Source organism: Rhopilema esculentum, chromosome 9 (genome assembly GCF_057945365.1).
Source record: "Rhopilema esculentum isolate cy_ngs chromosome 9, ASM5794536v1, whole genome shotgun sequence".
Taxonomy (NCBI): domain Eukaryota; kingdom Metazoa; phylum Cnidaria; class Scyphozoa; order Rhizostomeae; family Rhizostomatidae; genus Rhopilema; species Rhopilema esculentum.
Genome location: NC_142823.1, coordinates 7,844,277 through 7,864,443, shown reverse-complemented (window position 1 = coordinate 7,864,443; position 20,167 = coordinate 7,844,277). Strand labels below are relative to the sequence as shown.

The window sequence follows — 20,167 nt, the reverse complement described above, 5'->3', positions numbered from 1 at the left end:
TTGTAGTCCAATTTTTTCTTAATATCAGAATTCAAATTTAACCCAATTTTTTGACAGGTATCAATGCTCATTAATATATTGAAATCATTTAGAAATTTATAGCAGTGTATCTTATATATTACACAGACTTTAAACGAAGGTATCGATATTTTTACTCGTCTTTAGCCTTACTTTCTCCGCATGCTTTTCCTCAGTTATTGTTACTTTTAATGGCGCAACAATCATTACGTCATCATCATCGTCGTCGTCATCGCATTGATGGTCATGACAGTTGCGCCGTGAAGCGATGACGTCACAAAAACAGTTTGTTGTACCCAGGCCATTTTTGCAACTCGCCTGATTATAAGAGCAACAATCCTCGCTGCCCAAACGGTATTGTTCTCCTGAGTCTTTTCTACCCCGAGACATATTCATTGAAATAATGTTTGGCATTGACTCTATAGTTTCTTCGTATTTCCGCGAACAACCTGGGCTCATCAGTTTTTCATCGGCACAGCAATAACACTGCAATATAACATTCTGATCTGCCCCTTTGATAAAATCGTCTCGAGCAGCATGACCCTCAAAGTAGGGATGGTAAAACAAGTTATTGTTCTCCGCATGCTCAACTGGCGGAGCCCTTGCTTGCAGCACATGCGTTGCTATGTCATAGTTCTTGGTGATATTCAACGACCGAAGGCTAGCTGATCTTCTGACCGGAGTAGGGGGACTACGGACCATGAGGCTATGAAGGGACAGCGCTTCGCATGATTTCGACGAGCTCATTGGAAAGTAAGGGTAAAAGGGAGGCTTGACCAAAGAGCAACTGCTTCGCGATCTTTTACAATCCAACTCGTACTTCTGCATTGGATCCCGTCGTAGAAATTGATTTGCACACCTCTGGGTGTTGATGTTGTCAACTGACTTCGACATTGCTTTCAACCAAAGATGTCTCAGCGATTCCGGTAAGGAACGTGTGCTTCCGGATCGCTTTCTCCCGAAGTCGGTTTCACAATGCGAGCCCGATCGATACATCCGTCCATTTGATAAGCTTATATCGATGTTTTGCTTGGACGAGCTTTTAAAAAACCTGCTTAGGAAACTCCGTTTTTTGGCTGGAATTGTACGACCTAAGCGAGATAATTGATCTTTCTGTACAATATCATCACAGTCACAGTTGCAATTCTCATCAATGCATCGACTGTGGATGCTAACATCATCGGAAAGATAGTTATCAAAACTGAACGGTGAGTGACATCGTCCATTACAGTCAATACCTTGGGCTACTGAGGAACTCTTTGAATCTGAATGCAATCTTGGCTTCATAGTCCTCAGTAAGGCTTTTATTCTTTGAAACCTCGATTTCCTGTTGACTATAGCCTCGTCTTTGCTGTGGCAGCTGCTGGGAGACGACGGGATGGATTCCTTACGATCAGCCTCTCTTGCATTCTCAACAAGCTGTCTTATAATCTCGTTTTCCATCTTACTTAGTCCCTGGCTTTCTAGATTGCTTTTGTTACATGATGATTCCCCAGGTACTTTCTTTCCTTTGTGTTTCTCTTCATTTAATATTTTTCTCCCTGCAAACCAAGAAACAGCATAAAATCTACACGTTATACCAGAAAGTGTGGCATAATCCAAAAGTGTTGTATCATAATCAAACGACAAGTACAGTCCAAGAATGGTAGAATTAAATCTATTTATTTTCGGTGTAAATGGGCATACGCTAGACCATACTTAATTGTACCAGACCAGACATATTTACTGTAAAAGTAGTGTTAGAATGTGACGTCAGGACAGGACTGGAAAAGGAGAAGAAATTTTCTTGATAGAGATTGTAATCATTGATACCATTTCCATATTTTGACCAAAAGACAATTCTTTGGGTTCTTTTTAAATAAGAATACGTTAAAGGATATTTAAGCAAACATAAAAAATACTTGAGCCTTAGAGGTTTGGTGAGGAAATTTTAATTTCAATTTCTTTCCATATTTATTCCAAAACGAGGTCGAATCAATCAAGACACAGTTGTGTTCAGAGGGAGGGTATCAAAAATATTGTAATAATTATTCAACATCCGGCTAAAATGGGATTAGGAATTCGCTTGAGCTCTGATATGGGGCATGCTTGCATAAAGAATCACTGCTACCTTCTCATAACAGTTAACGTTTGCTAAAAAATGCAACATACCAAAACTGTCCTTCTTGATTATCTCTGGATGCCTTTGGCTACCCTGTCTTCGAATGCGATGCTCTTTTTGTTCAGCCTCTGTCATGTCTACTGATCCAGGTTTCTCGACCCCTTCCGTTGGCTGGAGAGGGGCACTTCTGCATTCGTTCTGTCTCTGATCCTTTACCTGTCTCAGATACTCGGACACACTTCGGCTGCGACGATTTATCTCTCCCCTCAGCAACTCCACTGGTGAATCTTCACATCTATCGAGTAGCAACTCATCGCTACCTGCACGCTTCTTTGACATTATTCTTGCTGCATTCGATCGGTCCCCGAGAGTGCTCGGTTGCGAGTCAGTTTTCGACATCGAGACTCCCGAATCAGTCCACGAGGCTTTGCTTCCATTTCTCGGCCTTCGGATGTTTTTCGGCGAGCTATCTCGGTCTGAAAGAGCTTTACGAACAATCAAACTTGTGTCAATAACTTCAGGAGCCCCCCTCGGAATGCGTGTGCTTTTCAGTTTCCGAGAACTGTTTCCCGATTCATCGATTGTAGTATCAGAATCGTTCGAGTAGATCTCGTACTTTTTCAACTGGTCCAATTTGTGCCTTCGTTGTCGCCTTTTCCTAGCCTTGCTAGCTTGTCGACATTTCCCTACGTCACTTGTTGCAGAATCGTCTTTTTCACAGGAAGCATAACCAACTTCAGATTCAAAATCACTTTCGGAGAAAATATCGGACATCGAGTCATTCACTGTATTGTAATTAGCTTTGAGCGATCTTCCCGTGATGCATTTGTGCCCACCAATAGATTTCTGCACGCTTGAAGTTGAGCAAGCCTAAAATGTAAACAGCTTTGAATAGAGTTTGACAAAAACCACTGCTATAAAATATTTTGTTGAGGATTATGATCATCATAGTACCGTGATGTTTGATGAAGATAAGGATTGATCATGATCATTATAATATCGATTGCGATGACGTGAATTCTAAGCTCAATAAAAAAGTTTTACTATCTTTCTTGCCACTATTCAAATCTGTAAAGTGGTGACAGAGCTAAGAAATCTGACAACTGCGAAGTAAAGTGTTGCAAAGATCGTAACAGATATCAGGAATTGCTCGCAAGTACGACCGTACCGGACAGATTGTAACAGATATCAGGAATTGCTCGCAAGTACGACCATACCGGGCAGATCGTAACAGACATCACGAATTGCTCGCAAGTACGACCGTACTGGACAGATCGTAACAAACATCAGATATATTTGCACGGAGGGACTGATTTTGTTGGAATGAAGAGTGTTTTTTGAGTAACAAGTGTTATTTCTTGAAAAAAAATTAAGGAAATATTACTATTAAAATTGCTAACAATTCACATTAAAAAAGGACACCTAGCAAGGATTACAGTTAGTTTTAAAGTTTGATGTCTAAGATATTTGATACTTTGAGTCGAAATAAGGATGTGGAGAGGTCTGTATCAATGAGCTCAAAAGAAAAGGATGGATGGCCGGGGGGTATTTTGGGGATAACGCCACAGGCACATCAATGCACTTCACATGAATTTGTCATAGGTATACAGGCATTTTGCGAATATTCTTAAGTACATCATTGGTTGAGTTCCAGGATTAAAGATCCATTCAATGCGCAAGGAGTGTTCGCGTGGTTGAAAATTGGAAACAAAATCGCAAAACATCAGACTTTTGAATTCATTCAGACCCAAATGTCGTGCGCATCGGACGCAAAGTCACCCTCACAAACTATTCTAGGCTATTAATTATATGAAAACTACTTTGGCTTTATTTTTTCAAAACATAAATAATTCGTTTATATTAGGTATTATTTGTAATACTTTATTTACAAAACAGGGTCTGTTAATGCAAACTACCTGTCAGCTTTCATTATTCAATTTTTCAAAAAATGAGAGAACAATTATTCAAAAGTGTTAAATTTTACATGAAGCTTAGACAAAATAACAGTTGAAACTCCTATAAAATTAGAACCCATCAAATTTACAAGAATGAGGCGATAACTCGGATGCAAAATTTTGGAGTTGGGGGTTGGGTGGGGTCACGATAGAGCTATAGATTATTTGCAAAAAAATATTGAACTTCCAGACATAAAGTCCAAACATAAACCAAACAAATAAAGAAAACGTGAATTGGGTCATGAACTGGTCAGACAAACCATCAGTAAATGTAAAACACTTTTTTTTATTATAACAATATAGTCTATAAGAATATTGAGGCTCAAAATCACTGAAAAGTGTGAGTATATGTTCCTTAAAATGGACGTGTCTGGCCTTGGATTCATAAACACGATAATGCAACCCAAATAGAAATAAAAAAATATTAGAATGTTGAGGCTCAGCAAAAAGAAGGTATTCTCATAAAAGAAAGCTTGAATCTTATAATAACCAATGCAGCACGGACCATCTCGAATTTTGCGCATGCTCGCATTTCGACGAACTGTCATCACTTAGTGATGACACTGATCCAAAATAATTCACTTAATTTCAAAGCTTGCATTTCGATTCTAAAGAAACAACAAAGCATCAAAGGAAAGGAAAAAATCCTGTCGCGAAATAAGAAAAATTGAATGACCAGTTGCTCTTTCATGGAGACTTGATTCAACAGCTTCAATGCATTCTTTTCTCGACAAAACGTTTTACTGAAACTGTTATTTACTGGAATTAGCAAAAAATCAAATGCCAAAAAATAAACCAAAAAAGGATAAACATAAAATTCATCAAATTTTAGTTTTACCTCAACTGTAAATCAAATTTCAATTAATATATATACCTGACGCTTTAATGCAGGAATACTAACCAAAGAAGTAGAGCAGGATATGCCATGAAAAGATAGGACATCCCGATTGCAGAACATGGCGTGAGTCACCACAGCTAGCTACAAAGCCTTTGAGACTTGTCAAGCGTTCTAAAAAACTGACCTAACCAACCGCAGCACTATTGGCGTTACGCGTTGTGATCTGCTTCGACTGAACCGGGAATCCTACACACCATTCACTAACAACGGAATATCTTAATGAATTATGCAACAGCCCGGGGGCAGTCAGAAGCTGCGAATTCCGATGGCCTATTATTGTTATTCGACTTTTTAAATCACTGGAACTAGTGTATCGATGATTGATATCATATTATAGCCTATTTGGGATCGCTTCAAAGCAGGATCTTATGAATTAATTCTTCCTATTTTGGATTTGATTATAAACTCAGAAATGTCAAGTATCATGTTTTGGGAAGGAAAACAGCCCTGAATGGACAAAGGTGACGTTCTTATGTCAAATGGTGTGTTATTGTAGCAAAAACTTCATAAAGTGGGTTTTTATGACAAAGGTCAATGAAGTATTTATAGAATGGTGTTTTTGTTTGATGTTGTGAAAAATCAAAGGAGAGAGATAGCTTTGATATGGTGGTTTTCAAGGGATCAGTAGCATTGTTTTGGGGGTAGAGCGGGGAAGGGAGGGGGATCTAGAGCTCAAACTCTTTCTTGAAATATGGAACGAGCCTTGTATTTTTAAGTTGTTTCCTATAGGCACTGATTACAGGTATCAACCAAAAGCTAAACTTAAGCCTTGTTACAAAAAGAAGATCAAAAGGGTCTAAGCCTTAAAGTCCCTTACAATGGTCTTGATTTGTATGTCCAGAAAGGTCTTCCGATAGTCACGCCCATCTTTTTTTCTCAACTTTGTGCTTGTAGAGCCAGTCGGTAACAAAAGGCATTCCTCAAATATCCTGACTGGGATACCTACCAAAAAAGATCCTCAGGCGACTAACGACTTCATTATCTAACTAGACAGTTTATTATTGGAACCAACTTTAAAACAAGATGCAGCCTCTATTTTTTTATAAGGACGTTGAAGAAACATAGACAACATAAGAACATGCCCATCTTCAGATTTAAAAACATACCCTCATATAGACAAAACGGAACAGATTTTAACAGCTAGTCTACCATGCTAGAACACTTGAGCCTCAAATTATCTACAATCCCAGACAAAAATGTTGAGACAAAATGCAATTTTTGTAATTTTATGTTTTACCTTGCCCCTGTAAATTCGAATCCTCTCCTTTCCCCCGAAGCAGTGTTGGATTTGTAGTTCTACCATTATTGCTTCACACTCATGCAATCAACATTGAATTGGGGAAGGGGGGGGGGGGGAAGCTATTTTTCAAAGAAAAGAGAAAACATAAAATTTTCTTGAAAAGTCTTCACTATTTCTGTCCGGGATTGTAGCTTGCGTCCCAGTCCGCAAATCATCCAAAACGAAAGAACATCGACCCTCAATGGCTCTTATGAGAAAATAGTGTACTCTCCACCGTAAAATCACATCTTTAGGCAATAGAAATGTATTTAGAAATCACAGTGACTCGACGACCAAACAATTAGAGTTTGAAGAGAGTCAAAGAGAGATCAAGACCTCAATTAAAACCCAGAGACAGACCAAAGTTTTAGAGACAAATGGCTCTGCCTTAAAAGTCTTTGCCATTAACAAGATCGTTTAGTTTATTGCAAACTATAATCTTCTGTTCAAAAATCATTTGCCGTTCATCCAAATACCAAAACTGAAAACTATTTTTGCTTACATAAAATTATAAACAACACAGATAAAAGGTAGAACTATGGATTTGTCAGGGGTCGTGAGTTCGAGCCTCGCTCGGGTCGGTTATTTTCCCGCACTCTCTATTAATGATTTACTTTTTATTTAGCGATGATTTCGATTGAAAAATAAGTAGAGATGTTTCACTAGCTTCGTGGTAAAAAATGCCATAGACGAAGTATTCCAAATGATTGTACATCGTTCTGAATTGGGTCAGAATCATTTGAAACGAAGGCATCAAAAACACCTGTTTGAAGCTTCTTTCCACAAAGACATAAGCCTAATCAAATAATATTTTGATTTGAGATTACCAGAGATTTCAACATCAGCCATTTTCAGTCAAAGTTATTCTCTAGCTTTCATTGTTTCGTAATATCTGAGAGATATGGCGGCATTTTAATGGCAGACGAATTCTTTGGGAACAGAAGCTAACGGACTGCATTGTCATGTCGAGACTGATTAAATGCAGTTTATTTTATAAATTGTTTTATTAAGTTGATCATTATGATCAAATTCAGAATTATAACAGAGTAGGGTTATTGGAAAAATTTTCTTTAAGCGAGGTTTATGATGACGGGCTGTCGACCAATTAGTTATACTGAAACCATACAATCTTTGTAAGCAATATGTCAATAGAAATCACAGTGGAAAACAAAGTACGTAGGGATTTGAGCACCTGAGCCCCGCAGAAGTGTAAAAATAACCCCGAAATCTCACCAGAATGACCCAGTGCATAAAACGCCTAGCACGAGATCCTGGCTTTAATTCCAAAGAGAGCGCGTGGCTTAATTTGAGGTCAATCCCTCAATTGTTGGATACAAAGCAGTGTAAACTAGCCTGATGATGACCCGGGCTATGTTTTGCCGTGTATGTTTGATTAAATCTTTGCATATGTATTGCCGCTGGTGTTCTAGATATTCAAATCAAAGAATAAATAACAGGAGTTCAAGAGGGTAAACTATTTTGCTTGATGGCACGCCTCAATTAGGATCTCGGCAAATTTTAATTAGTGTTATATGCAGCCTGCATTTGACTGTGCCTAGTACTTTAGTTACTGAACTTTAGTCATTTTTTCGTCAGGCCCACAGAGTCATTCCAATCAGGCCGTCAAACGGGGCGTTTCGCCTCAAACGACTGTCGCAAGAGAACCCTAATTAATCGACAAAAAGGTATGCTTTTGCACCTAAACTTGCTAGAAAACGCGCTAAACAAAACAGTTTCAAAAAACCACTTTATAGTTTCCAGGGGAAGTCTACAAATAGACTTTACCGATTGACAAGCAAATTTTATTTAGGGCGCGAAACCCCTGCCCTCATAGGTTGGGTTGAGTAGGGTTGAGTGAAATTGGAGGTCTACCATTTTTATTTGGGTAGCTGCTATATAAAGTACCAACTAGCTAGGATTGCGCGACTGCAAAAAATATAAGGGGAAACTTTCCTATTTACATTTACTTTCCATATTTCTTTCGGACGGACGAAACGTGTGAGGTCTGAAAACTGCCCTCAGCCATTCAATAGAAGCAAAGCGAGGTTTAGGTGTGAAACTAGACTTCATCACGACGTTTACTGCGAGGCAACATCTGGGCTCCACTCTGATATGGAGAATCTGACACCTGTATCGACGACAAACGGGCAAAAGTTCAAGTGCCCCCAAAGCTACAGGGTCATTGCGTGATTGGAACTACAGTTCGCACGACGATCTGTGTCGATCATACAGAAAAATCGCAGTGCTGGTGGCAAAACCAAATATGCCTTGGTATCAAGCACAGGATTAAAAAGAATATGTGCTAACCTCACGACAGGCAACGGTTCAATGGCCAATGGTTCAATGGTCTAAACTGACAGACTAGTTGGTTGATGCCACACGACCTCTCCTCTTAGCTCGGCTAAACACCGATATAAATTATAGACCAGTTTGTGATGACCAGTTTGGAAATTGCCTTACAGTTTGTTACCGAGGAGCAAACAGCTCCGTGAAAATCTAAATCTGTTTAAATTTTACATCGATACCCTTCTTTATCATATACGTATGAAATCAAATTAATATAAAGACCGTGGTATGCCTGAACTCAAACTTCCCTAAAATCACCCCCCAAATGCACTACAAGTTAAATTATTTTTATCATTGCAAATTCATAAAAACTCTGTGATAACGCAAAATTTCTTAAACTGCAGAAAACATATTGTCTGCTGTTATTCGCTAAAATTTTTCGCCTGGTATCTAATTTGAGAGAGAGTGTAGTGTTCTTTCATATATTTAAGTTTTCATTTTTCGTGATGCCACGGAGTAGTCATAGTGTGGCATAGTCCTCGTAGTGTCGTTAAGTATTTTGTGGTAGTGTACAGTGCCGTCGGGACGAAATGCATATCGGGAAAGGGGGTGGGCGGGGCTGCCATTGTTTTCCTTCTCATTCAGTACACTGTTATAAAGGAAACATATTACAGATTGACAACTATAAAGGGGGCTTCAGCCCCCAGCCCCCCGGTTCCGACGGGCCTGGTGTAACTAGTAAATTTGTATTATAAATTTTTATTGGAATGTAAAAAAAATCAAAAATTCCAATACATCGCTGCTAGTGCTGCATGCAAAGTACGATTGAAAACATAAAGTGATGGCTATCTTTGGGCGTGGTCCAACCTTTACTGGACAGCAGAATTATGCACTATTGAACTAGAGACTCATCCATTCCTGGATTCCAGGGCATTCTACACTCATTTTCTTATAATAAACTCGCTATAAGGAACGCGTTCAGACGAATCTGATAAATTAAGAAACTTAAAATGTTGAGAAAAAGTTAAGAAGAGAATTAATTAAATTGAGAAAAGGCAACAACTGAGAAATTTCGTAAAAATCCATCAATCTGACTGGCTGGTTGGCTTAATAAAAACTTAGACAGAGAATGGAGGTACAACTTTTTTATCTATGTAAAGCATCAAAACGGAGGCGAATCCCTTATCTAAGTAAGTCATGAGCATTTGAAAAAAATAGAAGCATTGACAATACCCTCTCAGATTTCGAAATTTCATATTTTGAAAATTTAGATGCACATATGCACCCAATGTTAAAGTTCATGACTTTTTAGTCGAGAAAGTATTAAGAAACAAAAAGTATTGGAATTTCCAAAAGCTTTCAGGAGTACTCAACGGCAGTGACGCATTTACCTATGCCAGGGGCCCACTGGGCCAGGGGCCCTCTAAAATTCTTCGATTTAGAGGGTTCCGTGCAAAATTTTAAAAGCCTTTTAAGTGCTCTTGATTTCAATCTTGTCTTTGAATGGAGCTAGGGGGCCTCGTAAAGTAATGAATTTCATTTTAAGAATAGAAAAAAGGGCGTGGTCGCAAGAATTTTTAATATCACATTAGCGCGTTGTTTCCTTATGTTTAACGGCAGCAGATATTGATGTCCTGGAAGTTTTCAGCAGTTGGGTAGTTTTACTGTGAATGTACTGAAATGCGAAATGAATACGTGTCTTATAACTAGTTGATTATGTTTGATTATGTTTAGCCAAGTACTGTGCCCGCGACACAAATTTTTTGTATATTTTAAGGGGCCCCAATCAACTTTGGGCCCTGGGCCCCAACAGACGTAAATGCGGCCCTGCTCAAAAGCGACTTTGCTTCTTGTAAAAAATCAGTGTATACCCTTGTCGTCTGAAGGAACTCAACACAAAGGCTATTTATATATCCGTTTTTAGATTACATGTGATAAATCATATTACAAAGATACATATTTGTCTGTGAAGTAAGGTGCAATTGTCGAAAATAGCTTTACACGTCTTTATCACTAAACTCCGATATCTTTACGGACAGGAGCTGTTTGAAAAACGGAGTCCGTGGAAATGGTATGTTTGTTTAACAGACCAGTCATCAAGATGGAATGACAGTATGGGTGTTCTGCTCATTTCTATGGTTCTGCTGTACTATGACTGTCGTCAGCTTCCTAACCAGGAAAAGATAACCCGCATTTTGTCACAGTTCATCACTGGTAAAAAAATTGGGGCCGAAGAGGGGCCACAGCCCTTTGTTCAGCACGAAGTAAACAAAAAAAAATAAATATTTAACATTGTGGAAAATATGGAGTTATGGTCTTTTTGGTTCTCAATTGGTAGAGATATGTTCTCTGGTAGATTTATGTTATGTTCCGGTTTGGCTCTCTGGAAATCCGAATGCCCTTTTCTGTTGCGTCACTTTCCCCGAATAGCATCCTATACCTTACTCTGGGTACCAGAAACCTTTCCGCATAAACTTCTTTCCGTTTGTACACTTTTTAAATATTGTCAAGGTTAATGATATATAAGAAAATGGTCTATCTATCTGAAAACATGCCAAAATTCAACTGATGCTTATGAGAATTTTACGTTTAAATTCAGTTCAATTGAGTTTTGAAACTTGGAGCGACGAGTGCTATAAATTCCTTTAGATTTCAGCAAACTAAAGCGGATTTCAAAGGTTAATTGAATATAATCAGATTTCAGCTAAATCACGCCTTTTTCTGGCAGAGATAGATTTAAAGGGGCAACGCCCTTTCTAAGGTCAACCGCGATCCTTATAAACTTATTATCTAGCACTTGAGAAAACCTTGCAAGTGGTTCCTTTTTATTCTTTATCGGGTGAAAACCTCTTTCTTGCATATGTTTATTTAGTTAGATTCGTACCAGCCACCAAAGCGTCTGAGAAAGACAATGCTAACATGTAAACATTCAAAAACATGACGGAATCATATTTTTTCTCAACCTTCTATTAACGGACCACAACATTAATCAACTGTTTTCTCAATGGGAGACTGGTGCGAGTGACGTCAATTTCGCTACTGATCGAATGGGAAAAAGAATGGTTTGTATTTTGTGACGCTGAGCGATTGTTTGCAAGAATCAACGGGAAGTTATTGTGTTCGCGTGCGACCCTCATCTGTCCCCTTTTAATGATTGCGGGACCTTTACAAAACCAACAACAAGACGGATTAAGAATAATTTCATTTTCTTGTAAAAAAGTCGATAAATAAACTTAAAAGATAATAGAATCGAGCCAGGTCCAAAAGTATGCGTCAATAACACTCTGAATTTACCACATTAAACAAAAAGAAAGATTTCAAGTCTATCGCGAAGGAGGAACTGCATCTGGTAGAAATTTTTTTTGCGTTAAACGAAAACGCTACATTTTTGTATGATTTTTGAAGGTCAAACTAATCACACGTGATTATATCTTTTGCACTGGTATGATCATAAAACATAACTTGCGAGAGCGATAAAAATCATCTTGTTTTCCAGGGATAGGCCTACCCTTTATAAAGATATACGATTATCGTCGAGATTCTGTAGAACACCATTAGATAGAAGTCAAAGTTGCAGTCTAACTTCGCGAAGCTAGACATGTTAATGATGAAGCCCCAGATGCCGGGGGCGATATATTAGCCTTCACTGATTTACGTGTATTCGTTGTTGTTTATTCTCTTCGCATTGCGGTGTTTCTTATTTGCTACAAAGATATGTTAACCCCAATTTCGCTAATTCTAATGACAGCGTGACTCAAACCAGAAAGGACTCTTCTCTGTTGTGAAGCAAATTCACCTCATCAAGAGAGCCAAACAGATTCAACGGTCGCGAGGCATTTTACAACTTATCGTCATTTTTAAAATCTTGATTCATTCTTCCTTCTCACTGAACTGCAAAAGGGCATGCTTTCAGGCATCGTGAAAGCGAAAGGGAAAATTCTCGCGGCAAAAGATCTTGAGGACATGCACCCAGCATACTACGTCGAACAATCGAGTGTTGCTAAAAGATATATCAAATTTTGACAATGAGCTACAAGACCTCATAATAACATATACATATACACTCTTTTTTATAAGAACCAGTAAATCTAAGTTCAGGCTGACTGTTCTTAATTTTTTCGAAAGTCTGAGGCTGGATTGTTCTTAATTTGTTCTTAAATTAAGAGGGCGTAAGCAGTGCTATTGCTAGCTTTTTCGCTCTAAGGAGGTGTTCAGGTCTCATTTGCCAACAAAGTGAGTGAGACAGCCTTAATTTGCTGACAAATTTGAATATTCACCGAAAAAGCACCTACACATCGCTAAAAATCCTCGATTTTGAGAAAAAACGTTGTTCAAAATTGCATTTTGCAGAAGCTCAGCCTCAGCTTGTTCTTAATTTGTTCTTAACTTTCGACCAGTGTTGAGGCTCGTGTTCTTATAAAATTGTTCTTATAAAAAAAGTGTAGAGGTTTTTCTGGATACGCCCCTGAGAGACATAAACATAATTTCGATTTCCTTTGTAGAAAGGCAAAGGCTTTCTTCAATATGTAACTACAAAAAACCAGCAGTAAAAACCTCAAACTGATGTCATGCTTAGTTCCTGAAACAAATGTAGCGTAACTTAAAAGTCCGCAAACGCTAAGGATTAAGATGTTTCTATTTGCGGCGATCGCAAACGCGTTTTGGGAGCAAAATCATTGGCAAGTTATATCCCCTTTATGGCAAAATTACAGTCTATTTTATCGGGAACTGTTCGGATATCATTTTTGTCAAAGTCTCTGGCATGCCATATTTCGATAGCATTGCAAAAGTTGCGCAGATATATTCTGTAATTTGAATAACTGAGAATGGATTCAATATATTACCAAGATATCACATGCAATGCTCTCGAGGGATATTTGTATTAGCATGCCCTTCAGTGAACAACCCAATTCCAATTCCCAAGATCCTAAAGTTCGGTATTAATTAGACAAGGGGTTTCAGTATCTTGTCGGCAAATTTTATCAAAAATGATACACTAACCAACAACATTTCAATTTTAGGACGTTTCAATATCAAAATATTTGTAATTGTACTGAAAATCGCCATAATCAATTGGTGTCAATGCCAGCCTGCTGTGAATTTTTTTTAATTAGAAGCATGTACATAGAGAAAATTAATGAGATAAAGATTATAGATATACCTTAGTATCAATCTGTAACATTCTTCAATTTCTATCCACCAGATAGATACAGCAAAATCAACTTCCAAACAGACAGCTCTCATAGAAACGAAATCTTTCAAAAACAAGCCAGGCAATGTGTCTTTATCGTTGCAAAACATACAGGATTGCAATCGTAAAGAGGAAATGTAACTGTGCCACAGTTATAACAAGGTGCAAAACCAATTACAATCAATTAGAATTTATTGTTGGATATTTCAGCAACGTCCGATCTCTGTTAAGCGTCTCTCCACAACAGATAACAGAAAAACCAACGAGCCAGCTCAAATCCGATGCATCTAGGTCGTTAACCGGCGTTCAAAGCAGCTTCAAACTGAACCGAACTCTTTCACACATGTAAGCCCTTTGAACGCTTCAATATTCTCCTTCACAAGGACACTTGCTGAGCAGATCGTGCTGTCTGCCTAAATACGCCCCGTCGTGTTCCTTTCAACGTACGACTTTTCAACGAACTCAAGCTGGCAATAATTCCCTCGATTGTGCGAGTGGCGTCATCCTACTAATGTCTGCTAAAATGCAGAACTACGGAAAAACTTCCTTTGAAATAGTTGAGATAGGGATAACATTTACTGATTATTATCATACCCAACTCATATGGACGCTAAACATTCAACCATGATTTTCATGGAGCTGAATTTAAAGGGCGCGTAGCTCGAAAGCTCCTCTGAGTTATTTCTACGTGTCCTTCAGTATTTAATTTTTCCTTGCTGACAATTTCATGTAAAATATGCTTTTTAAATCTTCTAATCGTTTATGTTAGCACTATCGTATCCCTTGTAATTATTCAAAATATACTGATAATGAAATGTTGAAGTTGAAGTTGTTGAAGTAGTGTGCCGTGCCAGTGTGCCTTGAGCCTCATGCACAACGTGGAGGAAGGGCCTCCGACGGACATTGCCCCCCACTTTTTGCAAAACAATAGAGTGTTTTTTGAATAGATTTTGTTATGGGTGTAAAATTGTCCCTTGCCCCCTACTTTCCAACCTGTGGGAGGTCTTGTTTAAAAATGATTGAAATAAAGGCTACCTGAATGGGGGTAGGGTGGGGTGGGGGGGGGGCACTGAATTCTCTTTTTAAATTCCACCGGTGGAGATGGGTAGGCGAACACGAGCTAGGACCACATCCTGAAGCCAATCCTCGAGCACATCCTACCATTTGGAAATTGCTTCAAATTTTTCCCAAAAACTTTCACAAAATACAACAAATCAATATTTGTAAAAATCTATTGAATAAGAAAAAGTAACAGGAAGATTATATTCGGATGCAGTATCGTTTGTCCTTTGCAGTTTTATACAATTCATTAAGTAAATTTTTTTCAATCATTCACTCTTGCTTGTCTTCTGACAAAAATCTTTATGAACCTTGATTTACTTGTTCCTAGTTTCATTAAAAAAAACCCAAACAAAAAGGTTAAAAATTTGCTAATGTATTTTGTGAACTCGGAATTGGGCACCAGTTAAGGACATCTCAGTACTGTTCTTGGTTGAGAGACGGTCCCCTTTGAAGAATGTTGGGCAAAAATTGCCATGTTTATTCTAAAGGCAAATCGGTCCGCATAATACACTATGAGACTTCCAATTGTACTAAAGTCATTTGAGTAACGGGTTTCTGCTGGGCAGATGCTGTGACTGGAGAAAGACAGACTGCGTTGTGTATGCTGGCTGGCAGTTGGATCCCGTCAAATTACCACAAACCATAAACTTATGGATATTAATTAATGAAGGAAAGATTTCCTCTTCTCATTCATTTGCTTATGTAAACAGACAAAGGCTCGCAGCGTTTCCCGTACAAAACTTTGACATGAAAAGAAACTGCAATTTTACCTGCTGCAAAGAGACCCTACGGAATCACGAGGAACAACCCGTTTTTATAGAAGAAAAATGTCTATAAGAATTTTGAGGCTCAAAATCGCTGAATTTTAAAAATAATTTAAGAATGATGCAAGGCTCAAGCTTTATTAAGAGTAATATTTTGTTTATTTGAGTTTTGTTTAGAGGCAAATCAAATGCGAGTTTTACGCTATATGATTCGATTTTCAAAATACACATAATTTGCATTGGAAACACTATAATGCGACTCAGTTGCAACTTGCATCGCTTAAGAATAATCTAAAGGCTCAAAGTTATAAAAATTTAAGAACATTAAGGCTCGGCAAAAAATTGGGTATTCTTATATAAAGTTTTGCATTTTGCTGCAGCAGAATTGAAACGCTTAAGGATTACTTCTTAAACTTGTGAAACCCATTCTTTGTCCTTTAAAATGGTATCCAGATTTGTCAAATTTATTCGACGACTACAATTTCAAAACAGGGATTCATTAACACAGAAAATGAATGTCTCCCGAGAGCAGCGAAACCGAATAAAATCCACAGCAAAGCTAGCTCGACATCCTGACGCCTGGATTTAAAATCAGCTGTTCTGGCCGAGCGCAGCTTCACAATGCGCAGTTTTTACAAGCAGCCAATTTTATCATATCCTGCCTCAATTTCGGTTATACAATCCAATATTTCATTTGAGCAAATTTAGGGATAACGGGTACACTTTTTCTCCTGTCTCGCCTTATTCTCGAAATTCGTACGCGTCGGACGTCGACATATCAAACAGCAGCCTCGCTTTGGAAATCTGGGATAATCATCAAAAAATAATGCTGATTATGCAAAGATAAAATGTATATAACTTTGACCGTGAACAATTCAATTGTTTTATAATCAAAATTAATTTTAATAATTGAATACTGATACGCATTCAAACGTGAGATTGACAAGCAATTTTTCGAAAATGTTTTGAACTTTTGCGTTCTTATGCTAGAACGGAATGATTGGGATCTTGGCTCTGTTCGCTCATGTAAAGAGCTTTTCGCGTTAAGATAAAAACGCGTATTCAATTTCTGTGTGCTTGCCTTTGCATTGCATAAAAAATTAAAGGAGTTTACAAAGGGAAGGCATAGATCAAGAGACAACAAACAAAGTTGCTCAATGCTGATGACCAGGAAATAAACCTTTTATCAGGTCTTGAAATAGTCGCCTTGCAATTAGGAAATGTCAATACCTTTAATTTGTTTGTGGCAATCGGAAGAAGCCATTTCCTTGATAAAAAAGGCATCGAAAAAGATGCGAATTGGCATCATGATGTTGACACATTGATAGCAGGCAAGGCTCCTTCGACTGTCCCTGTTTTTGGTTGAAGTTTCTGCTTTTCGAATGAGGTGAGTTTGACCCCGTTTATTCAGGGAGGTTCTTAGCACATGTCACTGACAGGTAAAACGCTTGACACATGGTTCCCGGAAGACCCTGTTCAGTTTCTGGGCAGCAAACGCTTAATAACTCTAACAGTAAAAGATAAGACTTATCTTGATAAATTTCGGACACAAAAAACCTGTGTTACCAAATTGAAACCTCGGATACAAAGATGCATAGATTCTGAAATGAAACGTTTTAAATAATGACATGAAATTAAAATCTTGGATACACAGGACCTATGCTCAGAACTATGATACTGAAAAAGGTTGAGCCATTCATAGCATTTGAAGGAAGTCCTCTCTAACATGGTGTTTCCCTCTTCTACCCTTTCGATCAGCGAGGGCTGCCGGAGGTTCGTCTGACGTGTCTTCCTCGTCCGAGATCCTTGCAGATAACCGAGACCTTGGTGCTGATTGAAGGCCTCGGTATCGGCTACAATAGACGGGAAATTGGGCGTGCTTGGGCGTGGCACCTACGTCACAGTGACGTCAGAAGGGGCAAAAGCACCACATGTTACCAGGTATGTGCCAGACGAGTGGTAAAAATGAAAAATTTGGGACCAAGTGGTAAGTGGTCGCTATATGGTGTAGTTGTGATTTTCGAAGGGGCTTGGCGGTACCAGTTACGGTTGCGCTGCTGTGTGCAAAAAACAAACAAAAAAGGGATAAAAATTGGGTACACCAGATAAATTTCTTTGACCCAGTGCTCGTCCTGGTCAGAACACAGAGACAGAATCAATCTTGTACAAAACGATTAAACTTCGGTCGCAGATACGAATACTTGGAGATCAGACATCATTTTTTTCGTTTTTTGTTATGGATTAATGATACAGGACGCAAAAAATAATAATCTGGTACTAGAATGTGATGGCAGCAACCAAACTATTTCATGTTAAATGAAAATTTCGAAATAAGATCTCAAGCAGATATTGTTCTGGTCTTTTTAATGAGAAGGCTTACCTTCTTCCTCCCGTGTTAAGAAAAGGCGACTCATGCGAAGAAAAGAAAAGCTAAAGGGAAAACTATAATTTACTCTAGTAGACGGAAGCTGTTGTGCTACTGTTATTTACAGGGAAATTATTCAAGGCATGCGTGACTGGGGAGAGAATTCGTTAGATAGCAACACGAGGCTGTGTCTGCAGCGGAAAGATCTGCAGGTCGAAGCGATTTGTTTTTTAAATTTCGACAGAGGCAGCGTCGCCATAGTTGAGTGACAGGAACTGAAAAGTTTATAAGCATCCACTTTTTAATTAGATAATTGATTAAACAAATCATAAGATGAAGATTTGTACATGTATCCTTGGCAATCATCTAATTATAGAGATGGGAAAATTATTTTGTAACTTACAATTATTATGATTCGTGTTTCTGAAAATTTTTTTTTGAACAGTTTGTCTACATTCAATCTCCTAGATTTTGAGCGTTTTTTGCAGTCACACTTTCTTTTATCTAGACTAGTAGAAAAAACCATACTATTTGAAAATTTACTCTCAAAATACAAAACCAAAGCGGATTTTATCAACAGTTCAACTGATCCACTGGAAAAGGAATCGAAAAGTGTTTTTCAGTGGTTTTTGAAACAAATTATTGAACGCAGTTGTTGAAAAAAGGAACAGCATTAAGTACAGCCAAGCCTCAAGTGTCAAGTTGAGGGGTTGAAAATTTACTTAATATTCTGAGAAGGTAATATGAAACATTTTCAAATACAGCACATTTAAAAGACAAAACTCTTCGACAAAACTAGCGAATCTTCGCTTCAAAAAGGATTATGTTCTATAGCTACACCTAACGAAAACATATCAGGCCCATCTTGTCGGCAAATTTCTCTTCCATAACCCCCCCCCCCTCCCCCTTATCAGTACAATTCAGTGGCAACGTCCCTTGGTGCCTTCCTAAGATTGGATTGAACAGATTGAAAAAAAACAGATACGGCAGCAAGGAATATGAATAAAAAAATGGAAAGAAATAGATTGAATCGAGCAAAAGTATTAAATACTTATTAAAGAAAAATGAAGTGTATCCAGTCAACAATTAATATTTCGTTCGAATGATATTTGAGATAGCTTCTGGAATGCATCGTGGGCATTTGGACACATGGGTACATTGTTCACAGGAAATATAACATGTCAGAATCTCGCAGATACATTAATAGAATATTGTGGTAAATTTCCTGCAAGCCCATAACTTAACGCACCTTAAAGAATAACTCCTTAAAGAATATCGCAAACTGAAGTTATATCCTCTTTTTTTATAAGAACCAGTATATTTCAGTTCAGACTGACTGTTCTTAATTGTTTCGAAAATCTGAGGCTGGATTGTTCTTAATTTGTTCTTAATCTAATAGGGTGTAAGCAGTGCGAGTGCTAGCTTTTTCACTATAAGGAGGTGTTCAGGCCTCATTTGCCAACAAAGTGAGTAAGACAACCTTCATTCGCCGAAAAGTTTGAATATCCGACGAAAAAGTACCCACTCATCGCTAAAAATCCTCGATTTTGAGAAAAAACGTTGTTCTAAATTGCATTTTGCAGAAGCTCAGCCTCAGCTTGTTCTTAATTTGTTTTTAACTTTTGACCAATTTTGAGGCTCGTGTTCTTAAAAAATTGTTCTTATAAAAAAAGTGTGTATTTCAGAAATGGTAGAGGCGATTTTAAGGAATTTTTTAAATTGCGATGAACTTTATAAAAAACATGTTATTTCATTACTATAAACAGCTATATAAACTACAGTCTGTATCATTTTGTTCATCTTTCTTAAATAATGGTTTTGGTAAACAATGGATTCCAAATTTTTACGACTGTAGAAAAGACCCTGGTTTGTCGAAATGACGAAATGTCTTTTAGAAAACAGCTCAACATGCTAAACTTATTTGCCCTATCAAACTTGCTTTAGAAAACAAGTACTGGAAATTCTGAAAAATGTTTAATATTTCAGTTTTGGAAGATAATTTGAAAAAAGACAGAACTCCAAAATCAAGTGAAAAACAAAATTCTTCAAAGTCTCACAAACTCTTCGGACGACATGTGACATCAAAATTAAAAAAATCTTAAGAGGAAGGTTAGGTGAAGTTTGATTTTGTTTCAAAGCGAAGGAATTCTGCAATATTGCTCTGTCACATGTGAAGATAAAGAAAAAGAATGCTATTCTTAGAGCTGTGATCTTAATAAGGAAATTGATACAAAGCAGCTCAGTGAGC

At 37.9% G+C, this 20,167-nt stretch overlaps 1 protein-coding gene across 6 annotated transcripts in view; it reads right to left on the bottom strand.

The window, feature by feature from the left end:
• Window positions 1-20,167, bottom strand: part of LOC135688810 (uncharacterized) — a 60,635-nt gene continuing 40,468 nt past the window's right edge. For 3 of the 6 annotated variants that reach the window (XM_065205831.2, XM_065205832.2, XM_065205830.2), the window contains 2 exons: window positions 2,170-2,989; window positions 1-1,559 (listed from right to left, as the gene is read on the bottom strand). In XM_065205831.2, the coding sequence (XP_065061903.2) occupies window positions 130-1,559; window positions 2,170-2,989 (2,250 nt within the window). In that variant the 3' untranslated portion in view covers window positions 1-129. Of the gene's footprint in view, window positions 1,560-2,169; window positions 2,990-4,948; window positions 10,995-13,698; window positions 18,782-20,167 lie in introns of those variants that run through there. The other 3 variants (XM_065205835.2, XM_065205829.2, XM_065205834.2) reach the window with 3 other exon arrangements.